The following is an 18,138-nucleotide window of genomic DNA, read 5'->3' on the forward strand; positions in this document are numbered from 1 at the left end:
ATTTACCGTAATTTTTCTAAGTTGACCGTAAAGTGAGAAAAAATATTTTGCATTGGTATATATGTACTGTTTGTTCATGAATAACAACAATAAATAAAGGAAATAAACTTACAAGAATTAAAAATTTGATGCATTGTTATACAGATGAATAAAGGGAAAATCAGACATCCACCCGTTCGTAGCAATTGCTACTAAGGAAACCCATGCGGGTTCCTCAAAAGAAAAGCCTCATAGTTGAAGAAAAGTTCGTCCTGGTCCGGGACTCGAACCCGGGACCACTGCCTTGTTATACACATAGTTCAAGGCTTAAAAATGCACACCCGAGAATATTTCGCAAGTCTCAAATGTTCCTGCTCTTACATTAATATTTACGTCCATAGCATAATCGAACTGCGTAGGTGAGTGCACGCATGAAAACTGTGTGGTTGTGTGCCCGTCAGAAAAGCAAAACATGTGAAAAACTTCAGCTAATCCTTCATCTTATCGCCAACCAGAGGCGATTACTTTTCGCAAGTCTCCAAAAAAGAAATGCATGCACAGCGACATCCTTCATATGCGCACCCCTATGAGTAATAAGCATACGAGTAACAAGCGGTCGCCCTTTGAGTGATTAGAAATGAGTTAGCCATCAGTTTTACAAGTGCAAGGCGCCGAAAACACCCACGGAACAAAACCAAAACTAACCACCGCCCACCCGTGCCTCTGCCAATGCACACGCGGTAGTATATAGATGCGTCGGAACAAACAAACCATGCAACCAAAACCAAGAGAGAAAAGCGTGAGAAAAAAAATTCCCTGTATTCCCGCATAATGGCAGCACATGCCAGAAAAGATAAAGTTGGGAAATTGGCGCGCTTTTGAAACATACAGACGGTGTCGTGAATATACGGCATCAACCATTGTGAACTTGTTCGCGGCGCTGTATATTACGTCATTGACCCTGAAAGTGTTAATAAGCACGCTTTTGTTGACATTCTGTCTGTGGTGCCTTGCCGTATCGACGAACGCGGTCATAGTGGCATTTGTGCGTCCTTTCCTGACCTTATTACCAGGGCCAGCTTTGCGCAAACCCGCCTCCATAACATTGTCAAGTACATTCTTTATTTTGGGAAATCCTCGGCAGACGCACACACACGCAGTCTGCATTGCGTCCCACCTCACCGTATGCGGCTTGCTCCGCCGATTACAGCACTCACTCAGTTCGTTGTCGCGCGCTCCCCGCATGCCGACCGCGCACACATGCCTTCCATGTTCTCTCTCCCCACCAGACACTGTTGCGTACTGTCCCGTGTCTGCAACTCTACACAGTTGCCTACCGTCTCGTGCCTGCGACTCTACACCACCTGGCGTCGGCCCGGTACCCTCACAGATCCCCCCCCCCCTCCCCTTTATCCTGTGAAGAAGGCTTCCAAGGCACATTATAAGGGCTCAGCTGGTCTGCATTAGCGAGGCCTTTCTGTTTCCCTCTGCCGGGTCTCCGAGTCTGTAGGTATTGCGTCCAATTTGTGCAGTCACTCTAAATGGCCCTGGGCGTCGAGGGGCAAACTTGGCTGTGAATCCAATGGCTGCCTTACTTAGCGGGTGCGTGTCCCAGAGAACCAATCTCCAACCTGGAAGGTTGCTGGAGCGCACTTTTTGTTCTAATACTTCGCCTGACTGGCTTTTGCCAAGGGAGAGAGAGAGAAAGCAGTTTATTTGCACCCATCAGGGAGTATGGGTGATCAGGGTGAGACGCAGCTCCCCCTTTCACCGTCTACCTCCCCCCTAGACGTCGGCTGGAATTAGTTGGCTTCCGGTGGAGGCCTGGGCTTGACCGATGACTTGTTTTTGGGCTTGTTCTTCCTGGCTACGAAGGGAGGATTCCCATGACTCTTTATTTCCATATAGACCATTTAGTGCTGGGCAAGCCCAGAGCATGTGATTTAGGGTCGCTATTTCTTCACAGTTTTTGCCTTTGGAAGAGTGCACCTCAGGATGCCATTTGTGTAGGATATATGGGTATGGGAAGGTACCCGTCTGCAGTTTCCGCCAGATTACTTCTTCCTTCTTTGTACGGGGGGGGGGGGGGGGGGGGGAGGTTCTCCTGCCCTTTCTGTAGTGTTCTGCAAACGTTACTGCAAACGGCGATCTTGGGGGATCCCCGCAATATCGCAGTACTTCGAGTACTTCTCCAGAAAGTCTTTCGGCGAGTGTCGGTCCTGGTAGCCACTGAATTTCGGCAGTGGGACGGATGCACCTTTGACGTTAAACGCTGGCCCCGCGCCGGTTGTCTCGTCGGGCCTTGCCATGCCGGTTGTCTCGTCAGGCCTAACCGTGTCGTTGAGCCGCGTGGTGCGCAGAATTTGAGCTATATCAGCCGCGAGTCTCTCCCTTTCCATAGCGGTCCCGGAGGTCGAAGCCAGCAGTCCTTGGACTATCAAAAAAGGCAGGAGAGGCTGCACAACTGGCTGGGTGGTTCTAGATGATTCTTGGTCCTCCACGTTAGGTCCGGTCGGACGAGCCCTCACTTGTGAAGTACGTTCCTAATGTTGGGAAACACTCGGCACACGCACACACGCGCAGCCCGTGTTCCTCCCCGCAGCACCACACGCGGCTTGCTCCGCCGACTGCGTCACTCACTCAGTTTGTTGGGGCGCGTTCTCCACATGCCGACCGCTCACAGACGCCTTCCATATTCTCCCTCCCTGTCACACACCGTTGCCTACCGTCTCGTGACTCGACTCTACCTGGTGTAGGCTCGATACCCTCACAACATATTGACTATATCAGTTAAAATTTGCATTGGTATATCGTAAGCACATGTGTGTTGGACCCTGCACGATAGGTGCCTGCTGCTACATTGCCAAACCGGCTTGTTGTCTGCGCCATGACCTGTGCCGAAAGGTGAAGTGGCTGTTCCACCACTGTTGAATGTAATGCGAGGGTCGAGTTCAAACAAAGAAAATTCTGAAATAAAGTTGTGTTACAATCTATTAAATACAAATACTTATTATTAATAAATAATAAATACTTCCCTTCGAAATGCAAAATGCAAGAACGCTTATGTCCCATGCATTGGGGGCACGTTGAGTGTCTCCAGGTAGTCAAATTTAATCCCCACTGCAGCGTGCCTCATTATAAAATCGGGGTTTTGGCACATAAAACACAAAAATTTAATTTACAAAATGTACAGCTTTGATTATGGCCAGCTGTGGGTGTCTTGGTTGCGGCAGTTACTTTGAAATCATTGCTCCCTTTCTGACAGGATGAACGCACCTTGATCTCAACAGCCCTGGGCAAGATTTCATCCTTCTACTACTTGAGCCATGAGACCATGCGGCTTCTCTATGACCAGCTCAGTGTTGACGCATCTGTTGAGAAGATACTCTACCTTCTCACCCAAGTTAAAGAGTATTCTGAACTTCCAGTCCGGCACAATGAGGACCTCATCAATGGGTAAGTGGCGACTACACATGTGTGATGTCATGGGCTTCTTACATTCTGAGTTAAAAAACTGAGATAATACTACTTCAGTCATGCTGCACTTTTAGATGTCACAAACTTACTGTTTGTTGATCACATTCGACAGTTGAGTCAATTCTGCATGACTCGAAGGGAATGAGACATTTCTTTAAGTGAGAGCTCGCCTCCTATTTATTAGCTTCAGTTGCAGCCTACGCAGGTTCGCATTCATTGCTGCCACATTGCACTCTAATGTAGCATGCTTGTTTAAAACTTCTCAGCCTTCCATTTCTGCTCTTCTTCACTCTCTGCCGAGAGTTTAATCAATTTTAATGAAAATTGAGTGACTTGTTTATTACAATGATTTAAGGACCTGAGCTATTTATCATTGCTCTAGCTCATATTTTCAAATGGTTACGATTCCTACCCTGTGTTGGCAGTTATGGCTACTAACAAAAATTATTGCAAAATTAAGTAAATTTCCCCTCCCTGTGTGTTATGTTGTCTTAGGAGGGCCCAGGCTGTGCAACTGTAGAACTGTATTCTAGATTTTATTACTTTTTATTGAAAGAAAGTTGGTGTATAAATGACACTGGTACCTTCCATTTTCACCCTGCCTCTAAAATTTCAATTCGTCTATAGTAAGAAAGGCAAAGCATTTAATAATCATGACCCCACAGTTGCGTTACAAATGAAATATCACTTCAGAGAACACCGAGAGAGAAAAGGGTGTTCCATGTTTAAAAGTGATAAATTGTGATTTTGGTGAAAGAAATGCAAACTTAGAAAAATAGCTTTAAAGATTGAAACCTTGTCACTTTATTCTCATTGCATTTATGGCCACTAGAATGTGCCTGGAGTATACTGTACTTACACAAATCTAACGTGCACCTTTTTTCCGTGAAAATGACTGAAAATTGCCTGCATGTTATAATGAGATATGAAATCAAAGCCGAATTTCCGGTGTTGGCAACAACCTACTGTCAGACCCACCAGACGCACCATCATTGTGATGGTGACAGAGCCTATTTTTGGGATGCTAGGGTGGTTAAAATGGGTTGGTGCAACGAAGAGTGGAGCATTTCCTTGCCAGGCACTGTTGCCTTTCCCGCCGATGCAACCAGGGACCCTGTGGGTGCTGCTTGGGGCGCCACCTTAGTGCTGCCGCCTGTTACCCTTGGCGCTGTCCAGGAAAGCTGCTGCATAGTTTTCTTCTAGAGCTATTATGGTATCTTATTGTACGCAAATTATCGTCCTACACCTGACAGTGGACAGTTCATGGGTCACCCACCTAATCCAGCAGCTAAGTGTGGACCTTATTGGGCCACTGCCCACAACCCGTCGGTGCCACAAGTACATCCTGGTGGTGCTGGACAAGTTCACGAAGTTTGTGGAGCTTTTCCCATTACATGCGCCTACCTCCAAATCAATCATTGATAAAATGATCTATGTTTTTTGCCGGCATGCTGTGCCTAGCTCCGTCTCTAGTGACAATGGCAAACCATGGATTCATAAGCAAACTGTGGAAAGGCATTCTCGAGCACTGGGGAATAAAGGAGAGCCACACAGTCCCATACAGATCAGCAGGACAGACTGCATAACGCCAAAGTACAACAGTTAAGCAATGCCTGGTGGGTTACTGCACTTCCCACAGGGACTGGGACAAAAGGATGCCCGAATGGCGCTTGCAATGCGCATGTCTGGAAATGTGCTTACTGGCTTTCCGCATGCCTTCTTGTGCTATGGGGGGGAACTACGGAACCCATGGGTCCATCACAATCAGGCAGCTGGCACTGAGGTGCCCCCTTTATTGCCTCATGCCCTAGCTGTTGAACTGGATGTGTACCTTCGAGATGCTTGGGCCTTTGCACAGGACCACCAAACTTTGGCAAAAGCCTGCCAGGCAAAGTATTACAACTGTACTGAAGGCATTGGGCAGTGGGCATGGTGCTGGCGAAAAAGAAGAAGACAAAGATAAATGCTTCCTTCCCGTTTCGATATAGCACTGACCTGTCTCAGCCTACCGCTACAAACCTAGAACTAACGCTGCTAGGCAAACACCCTCATTGTATTTGGTGGAGCTGCTCGGTTTCTCTTCGACATCCTGGAACTCCGCAGTCAGACAATACCACCAGCTATTGCAATGTATGATCCAGTACCGTCCCAGGCTGCTGCTCCAGTGCCCCCAGCCATCGTCTGCTCTGGCGTCATCCAGCAGCGCCATCCGGCTACAGTGAAATCTCGGTATAACGAACTTCAGGGACCGCAGGAAAATGTTAGTTATTCTGAAAGGTCGTATAGGGAAAGCCCAAAAGTTAGCCATAACAATAGCATTTCAGTAACGCAAACGTCCTACCTTTGAAACGGTACCTCCTTGAACTCGTTTCAAGGGCACATTCTGTGCTCTCACGTCTTCAAACCAAGTCAGCACTGCTGCGTCAATATTCTGGAAATCGCCGAGCCACAGTCGCTTCCTTGATGGGGTAAGCTGAGATTCTTGCTGGTGCTTAAAGATTTTCTCTTTATCTTTGAGAATCATGGCGATCGTCGACTGCGCCACTCCACATTCTTTAGCCACGACGGATTGTTTCTTCCCATCTTCTATCTCGCGAAGAATGTCTACTTTCTCGCTCAAAGAAAGCTGCTTTCGCTTCTTCGCCATGGTTAGAGTTGTTGAGCTCATGGCAACGCGAATGCCGGCACGTACTTCTAACACAATAATATAACCAGAAGAAAAACAAGATGGACAGGCCTGATACGGGTGACAGCATGCGAACAACTGAGAAAACAAGCAAGAAAAACATGATGCGTCGTCGCCTCCGCAACAGGAAAAAAAAGAAAAGGCCCACTTCAGCATTAATTACTACTTTTTTTTTTCCTTCTGCCGCACCGTCTCAGGTTTTACGAGCCCATGCTCCCCGCCTCTCCACTCACAAAACCTGGTGCGTTGTTGCCTCCGCAACGGAGAAGGCAAAAAAAAAAAAAGTCCCCGCTCGCATCTTTCTCCTCCCGCGCTATCTCAGGTTTTTGCGGGAAGCAAGTTGCAAGGCGCCCGCTCTTCGCGCTGCGTCGTCTGCTAGCTTAGAGCTCCGACTGCCATGACGGATACACTGAAATCTGAGAATCCTCGCATTTCGGGATATGAGTTCGTAGTACTGAGGTGTTGTTAAGATGACACGGAAATTAAATAACGATCGTTATTCTGTAATGTTCATTATACTGAAGTTCGTAGTAGTGAAATATTTTTACATTGAAACTATAAGCAGTCGGCATGGGATTTCTTAAAAGTTCGTTAATCTGAAATGTTTGTTAATGTGGTGTTCATTGTAACAGGGTTTGACTGTATATTTAGCGGCACAGACAACCACGACGCGGAAGACTGGCTCACCGAATATGACCGTTTAAGTGCCTATAATAAGTGGGACGACCGCGCCAAGCTCACAAATGTGATCTTTTACTTGACTGATGTGGCAAACCTATGGTTCAGCAATCATGAATCCGATCTTACCACCTGGTCGGCTTTCACAACAACTTTGGCATATGTCTTTGGCTGTCCTGCCGTTCGCTGGCTTCAGGCTGAGCATCGCTTGGGTGGTCGAGCTCAACGCCAAGATGAGACCTTCACCAGTTACATTGAAGATGTGCTCTCTCTCTGCAAGCGCGTCATCTATGAACAAAGCTGACAAGATCAAGCACGGCATGAAAGGCATCGATGACCATGCCTTCCAGGTGTTCGTCGCAAAGAGTCCCCGGACGATTGCCGAGGTCATACAGCTTTGTCAGCAGTACAATGAGCTGCACAAGCAGCATGCTGCAGCATACGCTGCTCTGTAGGACACCGCGGATCTATTTCCCTTGGATTTTTGCCGCGACGCTGCCGACATATCTGCTTTAATGCCGGAGATAAAGCAGTCCACCCGCCAGGAAGTTGCACGCCAACTCTCTCTGGCGAATAGCACACCCAAGCCGTTGACAACTTTGGCTACTTCGCTTCGTCACGTAATTCAGACGCAAGTTGCCACAGAGCTGCCACCTGCCCCTCCTCTGCAGCCTGCTGCGGGACCGCTAACTTACGCTGACGTTGTCGCTCGACCGCTGGAGCCCCTGTCATCAAACCGTGACAAACACCTGATAACAGGCCAATATGCTATTCCTGCCATTTTCCGGACCACTTAGCACAATTCTGTCACCGTTGCAGCCACCATTTACCTGACAGTGGAGGCCCCTCAAACTACAGGCCTGCTCGACTTCTGTGTCAGGACCCATCTAACCTTCCTCCGAACTCGTCTTACAGTTGCCACCCATTCGATTCACGCCGGTCGCCTTCCCCACGTCGCCAATCCATTTCCCCAATGGTTCGCCGACCGAGCCCAGCCCGAGAGGAAAACTGAGTCGCAGTTTCAGAGGCAAGAGCTGTGTTTACGTCTAACATTTCAAGGCCTCATTTTTCCCCAGCAAACGAAATTTAACTGTTCGTAGCCGGCATCACCCTACACATACTTATTGACACCGGGGCCGCCGTTTCTATTATTAGTGAGAAGCTTTGCCGCAATTTGAACAAAGTGACCATGCCCCTTACCTCTCTGTCTCTGCGTACAGCAACCTCGCATCGCATTCAGCCTTCAGCGTTGTGCACAGCCCAGGCCGTCATTCAAAGCGTTATATATGTTATCGAATTTGTCATCCTATCTTGTTCCTCGCACGACTTTATTCTTGGATGGAATTTCCTATCAGTCACTCAAGCTCTTGTCGACTGCACTCATGCCAAACTTACATTATCAGTGCCATGCTTTGACCCTGACCACCACTATTCTCCTAAATTTGTTGCCGCCTCTGACATCCATATCGCACCTTTCTCCACTGCTCTGGTCCCTGTGTCATGTAACTTTGCTGCGAACTCATCTGTTCTGTTAGGATCGGTGAGGGTACCGGGCTGACGCCAGGTGGCGTAGAGTCCCAGGCACGAGACAGTAGGCAGCAGTGTGTGGCGGGAAGAGAGAACATGGAAGGCGTGTGTGCGCGGTCGGCATGCAGGGAGTGCGCGACAATGAACTGAGTGAGTGAAGTAATCGGCGGAGCAAGCTGCGTGCAGTGAGGCGGGACGGAGTGCAGACTGCGTGTGTGTGCGTCTGCTGAGGATTTCCCGAAATAAAGAACCTACTTGACACGCTTACACTTCATTAAGGGCTGGAGTTTTTTAATTCACAGGAAGACCTGCAAGAAAGCCGTTTTTTTTTTTTTTTTTTCCATAAGAGCTTCGGTAGGGCTGCATGATTAAGTCGCTTGAGAACAAACTATTTTTTTTTTCCAGCTCACCTCCACGTTAAATCTGTTCAAGACCAGTTTGGTGAAAAGTTAGGCAGCCATCGTTTATTGGCTGCTCTCAGCGCTACTGGCACACTCAGCTATGCATTTTCATTGTTTCAGGTTATTTTTTTCTTCTTTAGGAAGTCTTGGAAAGTTAACCAAAATAAAAAGGATGGAAAGGGCAAGAAGTGGGTCATGTCTTCTGCTTAGCAGTTATGCTGCAATTCACACACAACTCGTTTATTCTAATGTGCAAGCTTCAGATGAACTTACCTTCTGAAATAAATGTGCTTTCACTGCTTCAGGTTATTTTTTTCTTCTTTAGCAAGTCTTGGAGAGTTAACCAAAATAAAAAGAATGGAAAGGGCAAGAAGTGGGTCAAGTCTTCTAATTAGTAGTTATGCTGCAGTGTACACACAGCTCGCTTATTTCAATGGGCAAACTTCAGGTGAACTTACCTTCTGAGATAAATATGTGTTGCTTTTTTATTGAGTACAATGGTACGTTGTAATTTACAGCATGTTTAACCAATATTTCCTGCTTACTATATTAAAGGAGTACTGACACAAAAGAAATCCACGTGGTTTTTTCTGCTTTAATGAGTAGTTAATGACCCAGTAATCACAGCACGAGACCTCATTTACTTCAGAGCGCGACAGGTAATTATTTGCAGTCTTTTTTGTAGCGACCAGTCCAAGTTTCGGTTTCAGAGAGCAACGAGACGGCCAAACGGGAGTGTAAACAAAGTGGTCACGTGTTCGCAAAAAGCCATGACGTATGCTCTGACGCGCAGCCAGCGTGCGGCGCGCCGGCACGCGAGCTTCGTTTTGCTAGTCGTCTGCTACGCCTGCACGTGGTTTGCCATGTCCTCGCCATCATCGTCGTCGTCCTCCTCGTTTTCGTCGTCCAGCGGCGACGATTTCCTGCATGTGGGAGTCGCGAACTCGGTCCACTTCTGCCAGTGAATGGTATCGTGGGGAAAACAATGCATAGTTATACCCAACCCTGAATATGTTCCGCAGAAGTCAACGCAGCAGTATGTACGCGGCATGGTGCTGTACTCGCAATTGGTGCGTGGTCAGTGCAGCGCAGTCAACTGATAGTGTGGGAAATATCCCGACTGACACGACAAAAACTGCAGTTGCAGCGACACGGAGAGCGTCCCACTACAACAGCTAGAACAAGCAACAACAGAGGAGAAGAGCACGCGTAAGCAGCATGGAAACCAACGAAAATTCGTGACGTAGCCACATGACGTAGCGTTTTCTTGGCTATTTACAATCCCGGGTGATGTCAATGTCGCGAGGTACTCTGTTTTGCGGTTGGCTGCGCGCACGTACCTTAAAATTGATTTTAAATATGTTCTAAGCGATATTTGCCGCTGATATTTTATAGACGATGTGTGTGTGACGAACTAAATCGATCTCACAAGTTATCTCGACTTCAAATTTTTGTGTCAGTGCTCCTTTAAGAAAGTTATGAAATGCAGGAACATTTACCAGTGAAGAAAAGCCCTGTAACAGCAGCATAAATTTAAGGTTGTTCATCTTGCATCAGCTTTAACAAATTTATATTTCTAAACAGATACCGTATTTACTCGCATAATTTGCTCACTTTTTTTCGCGATTTTAGAGCTCCAAGAAGGGGGTGTGCAAATTACGCTGAGATTTCGCAAACACATCCGAAATAAAGTGCAATTGTAGTAACGCATGCGGTATATAGATTAAAAAGAAAATAACTTATAGCCTAAACTAAAGGTTCATGTTTGTTTAACAGAATTAGCACATACTTTAACCAGCCAGATCCGTTCATGCTCGGTCTAGTCAGAATCACTGGTCGAGAGGTCCGACAGAATCATCATCGTGGCCGCTGTCACCACCCTCCCAAAGCGTATCGTCCTCAATTCCGTTGAGCCCGTTCGTATTCTTGAAGCTGTTCTCAACAATACTGGGAGAAACCAGGTCCCATGCTGCGAGTATCCACTCAGACCGTCTCTAGTGGCGGGTACTTTATTCTGCCAGTGGGAGTGAGCCCATGCTCTCCGAGAAGGGGACATAGAGGGGGTCAAACGCTCGAGTAGTTTCGACAACCCGTGAACAGTTTCGCGGGTTTGGGTCTTCCTAGACTATAATATTCTAGGGACCATAGTTCAGGGGCTTCCGGAGAGGGGACTTCGCACTCACAGCCCGTCTTGTGTATGAATGCGCTCGCCTGCGCGGCAAGGGGCGCGGCCGTCCAAAGTCTCCGTGCCCGTGCACCGGCGAGCTGGCTTGGGTGGGACGGGGGGTGCAAAACATGCAAGTAAATTTTTTTTTGTGTAAGGCTGGCTAAATATTAGGGGTGCGCAAACTTTGTGAGGGTGTAAATTACACGGGTAAATACGGTATATCAGCTTGAGCTGATACTTCTTTAGGTATAAGCAGATGCAATATAAAAAGCAGAAGCAGTATGGAAAGCTTGAACCCTGACAGTGTTATTGATTGTTTCATGTCAATGGAAGGCAAAAGAAGTTTTTGCTGAAATCTCTGCGCAAAAGACAGCACGAGTGCGTTGAAGGCGTACGTGAGAACGCTCCAACAAATTTTTCACTGCGATGGCTAGGGTGACCAATAAAAAACTGGTAAATTCCCATAGCATTACAGGACAATGTGCCAGTGAAGAGAGATGTCAGATGCACTTTGGTATGAGTTTTCGATGGCACGAATGCTGCAGTAGCTGTGCCCAAGACTGTGGTGCCTAGTGAATAGGGAGGTGTGTTTTCACACCTCCCTATTCTAGGCACCCTAGTGAAGGTTTCTGCACGGTTTGTGGGAATTCGTTTCATGCTTGTCTACGATCTGGAGCAGTATTCTTGATCAATCACTTTCGGAGATACTGTCATAGAGTTCCATACAAAAAGTTTAGTAGGAAACTATGGATACTATCACCTTTGCAAGATTTTCCATGGAATGCTGTCAGCCACATACTTTGGCAAGTCCAATGCAGAGTCACATAAAATGTTACGAAAGTGATAGTACCATCTCTAAGAGAGATCACTAGAGAATACCGCCCCTGCATGCTTGATATCTGTGGCCAATGAAGTACAAATGGCAACAACGACGGTTTCATTATGAAATGATAAGATGGAAGCTTGGGCGAGTTGGTGATTCAATGTTGACATGTTTGCGCAGCGTAAAAGACGAGGACTGAAAGAAGAACACAACACAGGAGCTGACTTCAACTGATCTTTCTTTTCGAAATCGCCAGAACTACATACATGAGCAAAAGTAATGAAAAAGCAACTTTTGCATTATGTCCCACATGAACCCCTATTGCATCACAGCCAGATACTTTATTTAGTTTTTGGTGAAGGCAATAGACGGCATGCTGATACAAAGGTCACCCAACCACGGCATCTTGTCAGCCTCTATGGTTTCACGTGTAAGGTGTTCTCGGTGTTTGGAAATTACGACGCAGTTTTCAAATTCAGGGTCACAAATGCAGTCTCTGCAATGAATGCCAAGATGACCTTGCAAGGCAGTATAAGCATTGTAAAAAGGCTCTCTCAATTGCTCATTTAAACATCTGCCTGCTTGGCCAACATATTGCTTTCTGCAAGTCAAGGAAATCGTGTAAACCACACCCAGGGGGCATGCTCCAAACCGATTCCTATGGTTAGTAGTGCAAATATTTCGTTTTGTGGCATGAACATTCACACGCCTACAGAGCACTGATAATTTTTCCGGAGCAGAAAAGACAACTTTAACATCTGCTTTGCTGCCTATCTTCTTCAAGCTGTGCGATATCTTGTGCAAGTAAGGGAGCACTGTGACTGGCTTATTGTCTCTGGCAGCACTGTGAGCTGGTGCTTTGTCTCCCAGCTTGATTTTCTTCAATATCTTTTCTGCGACTGAAACTAACAAAGGCTTGGGGTACCCAGCATATGTTAGGTGGGAGGCTTGCGCTTGGAGACTGCGCCCTAAAGGGTGGAATCAAGACTTGTTTAGGGCATTTGGAAAGCAAAGATTTACAATGCCCCATTTAACCTGCTTAGAATGGGTTGACAGATAAGACAAAAGTGGCTTGTTCCCTCTGGGCTCGTACATCCAGCACAAGTGATCTCTAGAGATACTAAGTTGCCATTCCCTCTTTGCACACGCGAGATTGAGCCGCCATCATCAGCTCACCGTCGCACGCTGTCACTTGCACACACAGTGTACGGCACGCAAGGATGATGTTATCACGAGACAAACCCGGTACGTCTGTATCGCGACAAAACCTGTAGCAACTGCCAGATGAGGTCAAGACGCTGTGCTTCCGCCTACCTTACCCCTCCGACACGCTTTACCTCGTTTCTCCTTCCCCACTTCGCTCAACGTCACCTAGACTTTCCTCTAGATTGCATTGCTTTGCTGTGCACTCAGCACGTTCCTTCGTACTTTTGCTAGCTCGGGGCCTGCACCGATCAGCTGTGAGGTGGCAGATGGCTGCTTTAACCCATTAAAGACCAGCGTGACCATATGGTCACGTTAGTATGCACAGTGGATTTTACTTAATTAAGATTAGCAAAACGGCACCAAAATCGCCTTTGACATGTCGTTAGACAGATGAGAGTTCCCTTTGTGGATATCAAATGGCAGCAGGTGTCAGTCGTTTTGTGGGAGCCCCTCGCAAGGGCGAGAATAAGTGTTGCTGTGCGAGTAGTGTCGTCATGCATCATTTCGAGGGGTAATGTTTTTTTTTTTTTTTTTCACTACTTGTTTGAGCAATAGTCTGATATCCTTACCTCCATATTGCTCTTTGAATATGTGGCCTTCGATGAGCATTTGTGAAAGATTACTGTTTCAGTTATCTTACACGTTGCCATATGGTCACGCTGGGCCTTTAGGATACCTAACTTTTTATTTTTTTAAAAACTGCATTTTCATCTCTTGCACGGCTGCTGGCACGTTCCCGCAGTAATTATTTCTTATGTTATTGTCTGAATAGGTTGATGTTGGAATAAATAGCGAAGATACTCGAAGACGATGATGACGCGTCTGTGATTTATATCGACCCGCGAGAGGCTAGCACCTATTCGCATGAAGAGTCGGCCGATGAAGACTCAGGCGTGCTCATTTACAATCTAATCGGGCGGCAGCTATGAGCCGGCGCTGAAACTTTTTTCTCTGGCGGACGCCGCATTGGTGAATTCGACTCCGACGATTACGATCCCGGCAGGCAAGGTGACGGAATATGAGAGGTTTCTTCTGCTGTAGTTGATGCGGCCATTCCTGCGAAATTATCCACTGCTTCTAAGTGGACAAACGGTGATCTCCAGACAGCTTTGGCATATTTCCCTACCCAAACGTTGCTGCTTACAGGGACTTTTCACCTGTTGAGTTTTTCGAAATCTTTTTTGACTAAGCCGTCGTGGAGCTGCTAGTCGAACAAACAAGAAAGTATGCGTTATTTTTCAATATGCCCGATCCGGAGGTTACCAAAGAAGAATTAGGTTTTCTTGGAGTGCTCATTTTGTGCGGCTAAAACCGCTTGCCAGAGAAAAAGTGCCATTGGGACAGCGGCTTGGATATGCGCAACACGATGGCCTACAATGCTATGCGAATAAACCGCTTCGTACAGATAATGCAATTCCTGCACTGTGAGAAATGCAAGCCTAACGCTTAGTGACAAATTAGCAAAGTTGCGTCCATTGATGGCACTATTGAAAGCAAGGTTTCTGGAGCACTTTCAACCGGTGCGTCACCTGAGCTATGACGAATGTATGATTGAGTATTATGGTCGTCATGGCTGTAACCAGTTTACACGCGGAAAGCCTATCCGCTTCGGGTATAAATTATAGTGCCTAAATGCCAGGAACGGATACCTTGTAAACTTCAAAGTGTATCAAAGCAAGCAGGGGATCCCGGAACATCGGAAATATATGAAAAGGACTTTGGAAAAGCAGCGGTGCCACTTCTTCAAATGGTGGATAAACTCGCAGCAGAGACGAACAACCTTCGTTACTTTTTCTATTTTGATAATTTATTCATAGGCATGCCGCTACTCAGGCATCTCAAGGCGCAGGGCTACGAAGGCACGGCCGCAGTGAAGCGGAACCGTGTTCCCAAAGAGTGCCCTATCGCTCGACCACAATTCGTCAAGCGCCAACCTCGTGGGCACGAAGAGCACGTGCTGAGCGACAATGGGATAATTGTTGTGCGCTGGATGGACAATTCTGTAGTAACGATCGTAAGCACCATTCACGGCGTAGAGCCAATGTCATCTGCAGACAGGTACTCTCGTGTTCAGAAGAAGCGAATCAAGGTGGCCAGTCCAAACACTGTTGCTCACTACAAGTTTTATGGGAGGTACGAACCAGATGGATGCAAATGTAGGTGCCTACAGGATTGCAATCCGCGGCAAAAAGTGGTGGTGGCCGATTTTCACTTGACTTTGTGATGTATCTATCAGCAACACTTGGACGCTAATTCGTAGCACAGGGTTCAACGTCACGCAGGTGGAATTCCGCAGGCAAATTGCACAAAGCTACCTCATGCGATGGGACAATAAGCCTAGACGACCTGGTAAACGCAGAATCCCAAAGACTGGTGATGTCCTGGCTGGTACGCGGTATGATCAAGTGGCCCACTTTGTTGCACCAATACCTAATGGCAAGAGGTGGAAGTGTGCATGAGATAATTGCAACAGCGCGGTGAACACAAAACGCACAAAGTATGACGTCGGCATGTGTATTCCATGATTTAAATCATATCAGACTAAATAAGTGCTCGACTATTCACTATGGATGTTTTTTGTGACGTTTCATGGCTTGAAATAAATGTTTTTCACTTTGCGTATTTTTCTGTAGCGTAAGGGCCCAGTGTAACCATATGGTCACGGGCTATATTTCAGAAACTAATTAGGCAAGAGTAATAAGCTTTTGCATGTTGATTATTAGTTCAAATGTAAGTTAATATATTATATTTATTTCAAGATAGCAAGAACAAAAAGAAACCGGTCCCTAATGGGTTAACTCCCCAGTGAACTTTTTTCAGCAGCACGAAGGCACAGAAGGATTTTTAAAGTCATTAGGTGAGTTGACATCGTTTGTGGCTGCTTGCTGATTTGCAAAGAAGCGCCAAACATCCATGACGAACTGGATGAAGCCAAGCGAGAGTACCACTTGAAACCAGTTTTCTATTAAGTTCAGCTAAAGGAATACTTTTTATATCATTTTTCGCCTGTTTTAAGCCTACTTCGTTTGCCATCTTGAAGTAAGATATTTCGATGCACCTGGTCATGTTGCCAATTCTTCTGATAAGACGAAAAAATTTTCATGGTCCCTTTGAGTTCGTCTTAAAGGAAGTCTACTGTAGGTTAAATGATAGTGCAGATAGAAGACATTGAAATATCTCAAACCGGTTTTGCCTGGAGGTAAGCGACTCTCTGCAACTGAGACTCCTACCCTACATTATCCCATAATACCAGAATCATGAGACTGCATCATGCTTACGTCATGGACCTCGCGTCCTTATGTTCTTCTCTTTCTTCCTCACTGCACAGCGCACAGCACTTCCGATGCTCAATGGCTACAGGTCAGCACCTATCTGAGTACCAATATACCGATGCCCAAGGAACAGGGCCCAGTGTGCTAGACATACACAGTTAAAGGGACACTAAAGGTTACTATTAAGTCAACGTGGACTGTTGAAATACCATCCTAGAAACCTCGAAATGCTTGTTTCGTGCCACGGAGAGACTTATTTTAAGAGAAAATGCGTTCTGAAGCGTCCGCGTACCTCTAGCGCAGTTCAAATCGCCCGCCCTCCGATCGAGCAGTACTGACATCATGGTCTCATAGTGACGTTGCATCCGCAGACGGCGCTACGGCTTTTCTGCGCAAAATGCAAATGCGCGGCCAGAAACAGAGCCAAGACAGAGCCGACAGCAGAGCGAAAGCGGGAGTATGGTGGCTATCGGAAGGAGAAACACGCAACCATAAGCTGGTACTTCATTCTATGACGCAAACTTCGACGCTCATCGCAATGGACCCTGACGACAGATTGGCTCGCGATGGTGGGCTCAACTTCAGCGATTTGAGCACTGACGAGCGCGACCTGCTGCTGAGGGCTCACGCTGCCGGCGTCGTTGTGTACTACGACGGCAGCGGCCTCGACACCGGCTCTCCGGAGCGGGAAAGCAACGAGGGCTTCCCACGACATCACATGGACGTGGCATTCTCGCTTCTTGTTCCGAATGAAAGTTTCGCGAGCAGAACCCTCACAGCACGACGCGATAACGAAACTACTGAAACTCCAAAGCGTGCGCGGCGCAGAGTCGAGCGAAAACGAAACCTTTCGAACACCCATATTACTGAAGGGTAACGTCAAAATGTTATTTTTTCCTAGAATCAAATAGACGTAGACAAGTAGCATTTTTTCCGGCTTATAATCGAATGAAATGATATTTTTAATACGAGTAGTTGAGTATTAGTAACACAAATTATGAGGAGTGCTTTCGTCATCAGGCTAGTACCGGAATGTCGCTGGGGGGTCTCAAATCGTGTCATGCATTTACCTCAATTTCTCGGTTACTAAAGCTCTCTTCGCGATTATATTGACGCCTTAGACGTTCTAGAACATTGCTCTACCACTTTAACTTGTGTTTCTGGTAACCTTTAGTGTCCCTTTAAACCTCAACATAAAAACTTTAATTTGACGAAATTCTCAATGCAGCAAAGTATTTAACATTTTATAACTTCTTGTCCGTAGAACACCATGTACTTTGCACCTCAATATGATGAAGTGTGTTCATATATGATTTCCATATAACGAAATTTCACGGCCACCGCGAAGGAATGCCGAGACAATAAATGAAAACTTCCACGGGGGCAGATGGTCAAATCGTTGACTTACATCGGCTGCCTGCAAACGCACTTCTCAAGTCGTGTTACGCGTGACCCAGAGTGACCGCTGTGGAGCAGCATTATGTCCATAACAAGATCCTGTCGTGCCCCATGAGCTGTATGCTCGATGAGTGACGTCTTCCCGCACGTGCAAGAGAGAAGGGGGCAGGGAGTGAGTGGGGGCCGTCTCCTTTCTTTGTGCAGCCATGGATGCTCGTGGCTGTCGGTGTGCAGCCCATGTGGCTTGCCTTAGACATAATCTGCCACTTGTGCCGCTACTAAAGACTGGGCAAGCAGACATGGCGCGACATCACACGCTGTCTTCCTGCATGTTTGGTGTGGAAACTGCGTACTGCCGATGTTAAGATATCGTTGACACAACATGAAACTGTCTTTTCATCACCGACTCTTAAATTCAACAATATGATTTGTTTTTCTGATTCAAATTTGCTTTTTTTCCGTTTGCCCAATAATTTATAAAACGTTGTGGCCCCTTTCTTGTAATAAATGTTCATCGGTGGCTG

At 46.7% G+C, this 18,138-nt stretch overlaps 1 protein-coding gene across 5 annotated transcripts in view; it reads left to right on the forward strand.

The window, feature by feature from the left end:
* obe (activating signal cointegrator 1 complex subunit obelus) overlaps positions 1–18,138 on the forward strand; it is a 465,382-nt gene that overhangs the window by 380,396 nt on the left and 66,848 nt on the right. For all 5 annotated transcript variants that reach the window (XM_075697239.1, XM_075697242.1, XM_075697241.1 and 2 more), the window contains exon 32: positions 3,245–3,435. In XM_075697239.1, coding sequence (XP_075553354.1) covers positions 3,245–3,435 — 191 coding nt within the window. The remainder of the gene's footprint in view (positions 1–3,244; positions 3,436–18,138) is intronic.

Source organism: Dermacentor variabilis, chromosome 6, assembly GCF_050947875.1.
Source record: "Dermacentor variabilis isolate Ectoservices chromosome 6, ASM5094787v1, whole genome shotgun sequence".
Taxonomy (NCBI): domain Eukaryota; kingdom Metazoa; phylum Arthropoda; class Arachnida; order Ixodida; family Ixodidae; genus Dermacentor; species Dermacentor variabilis.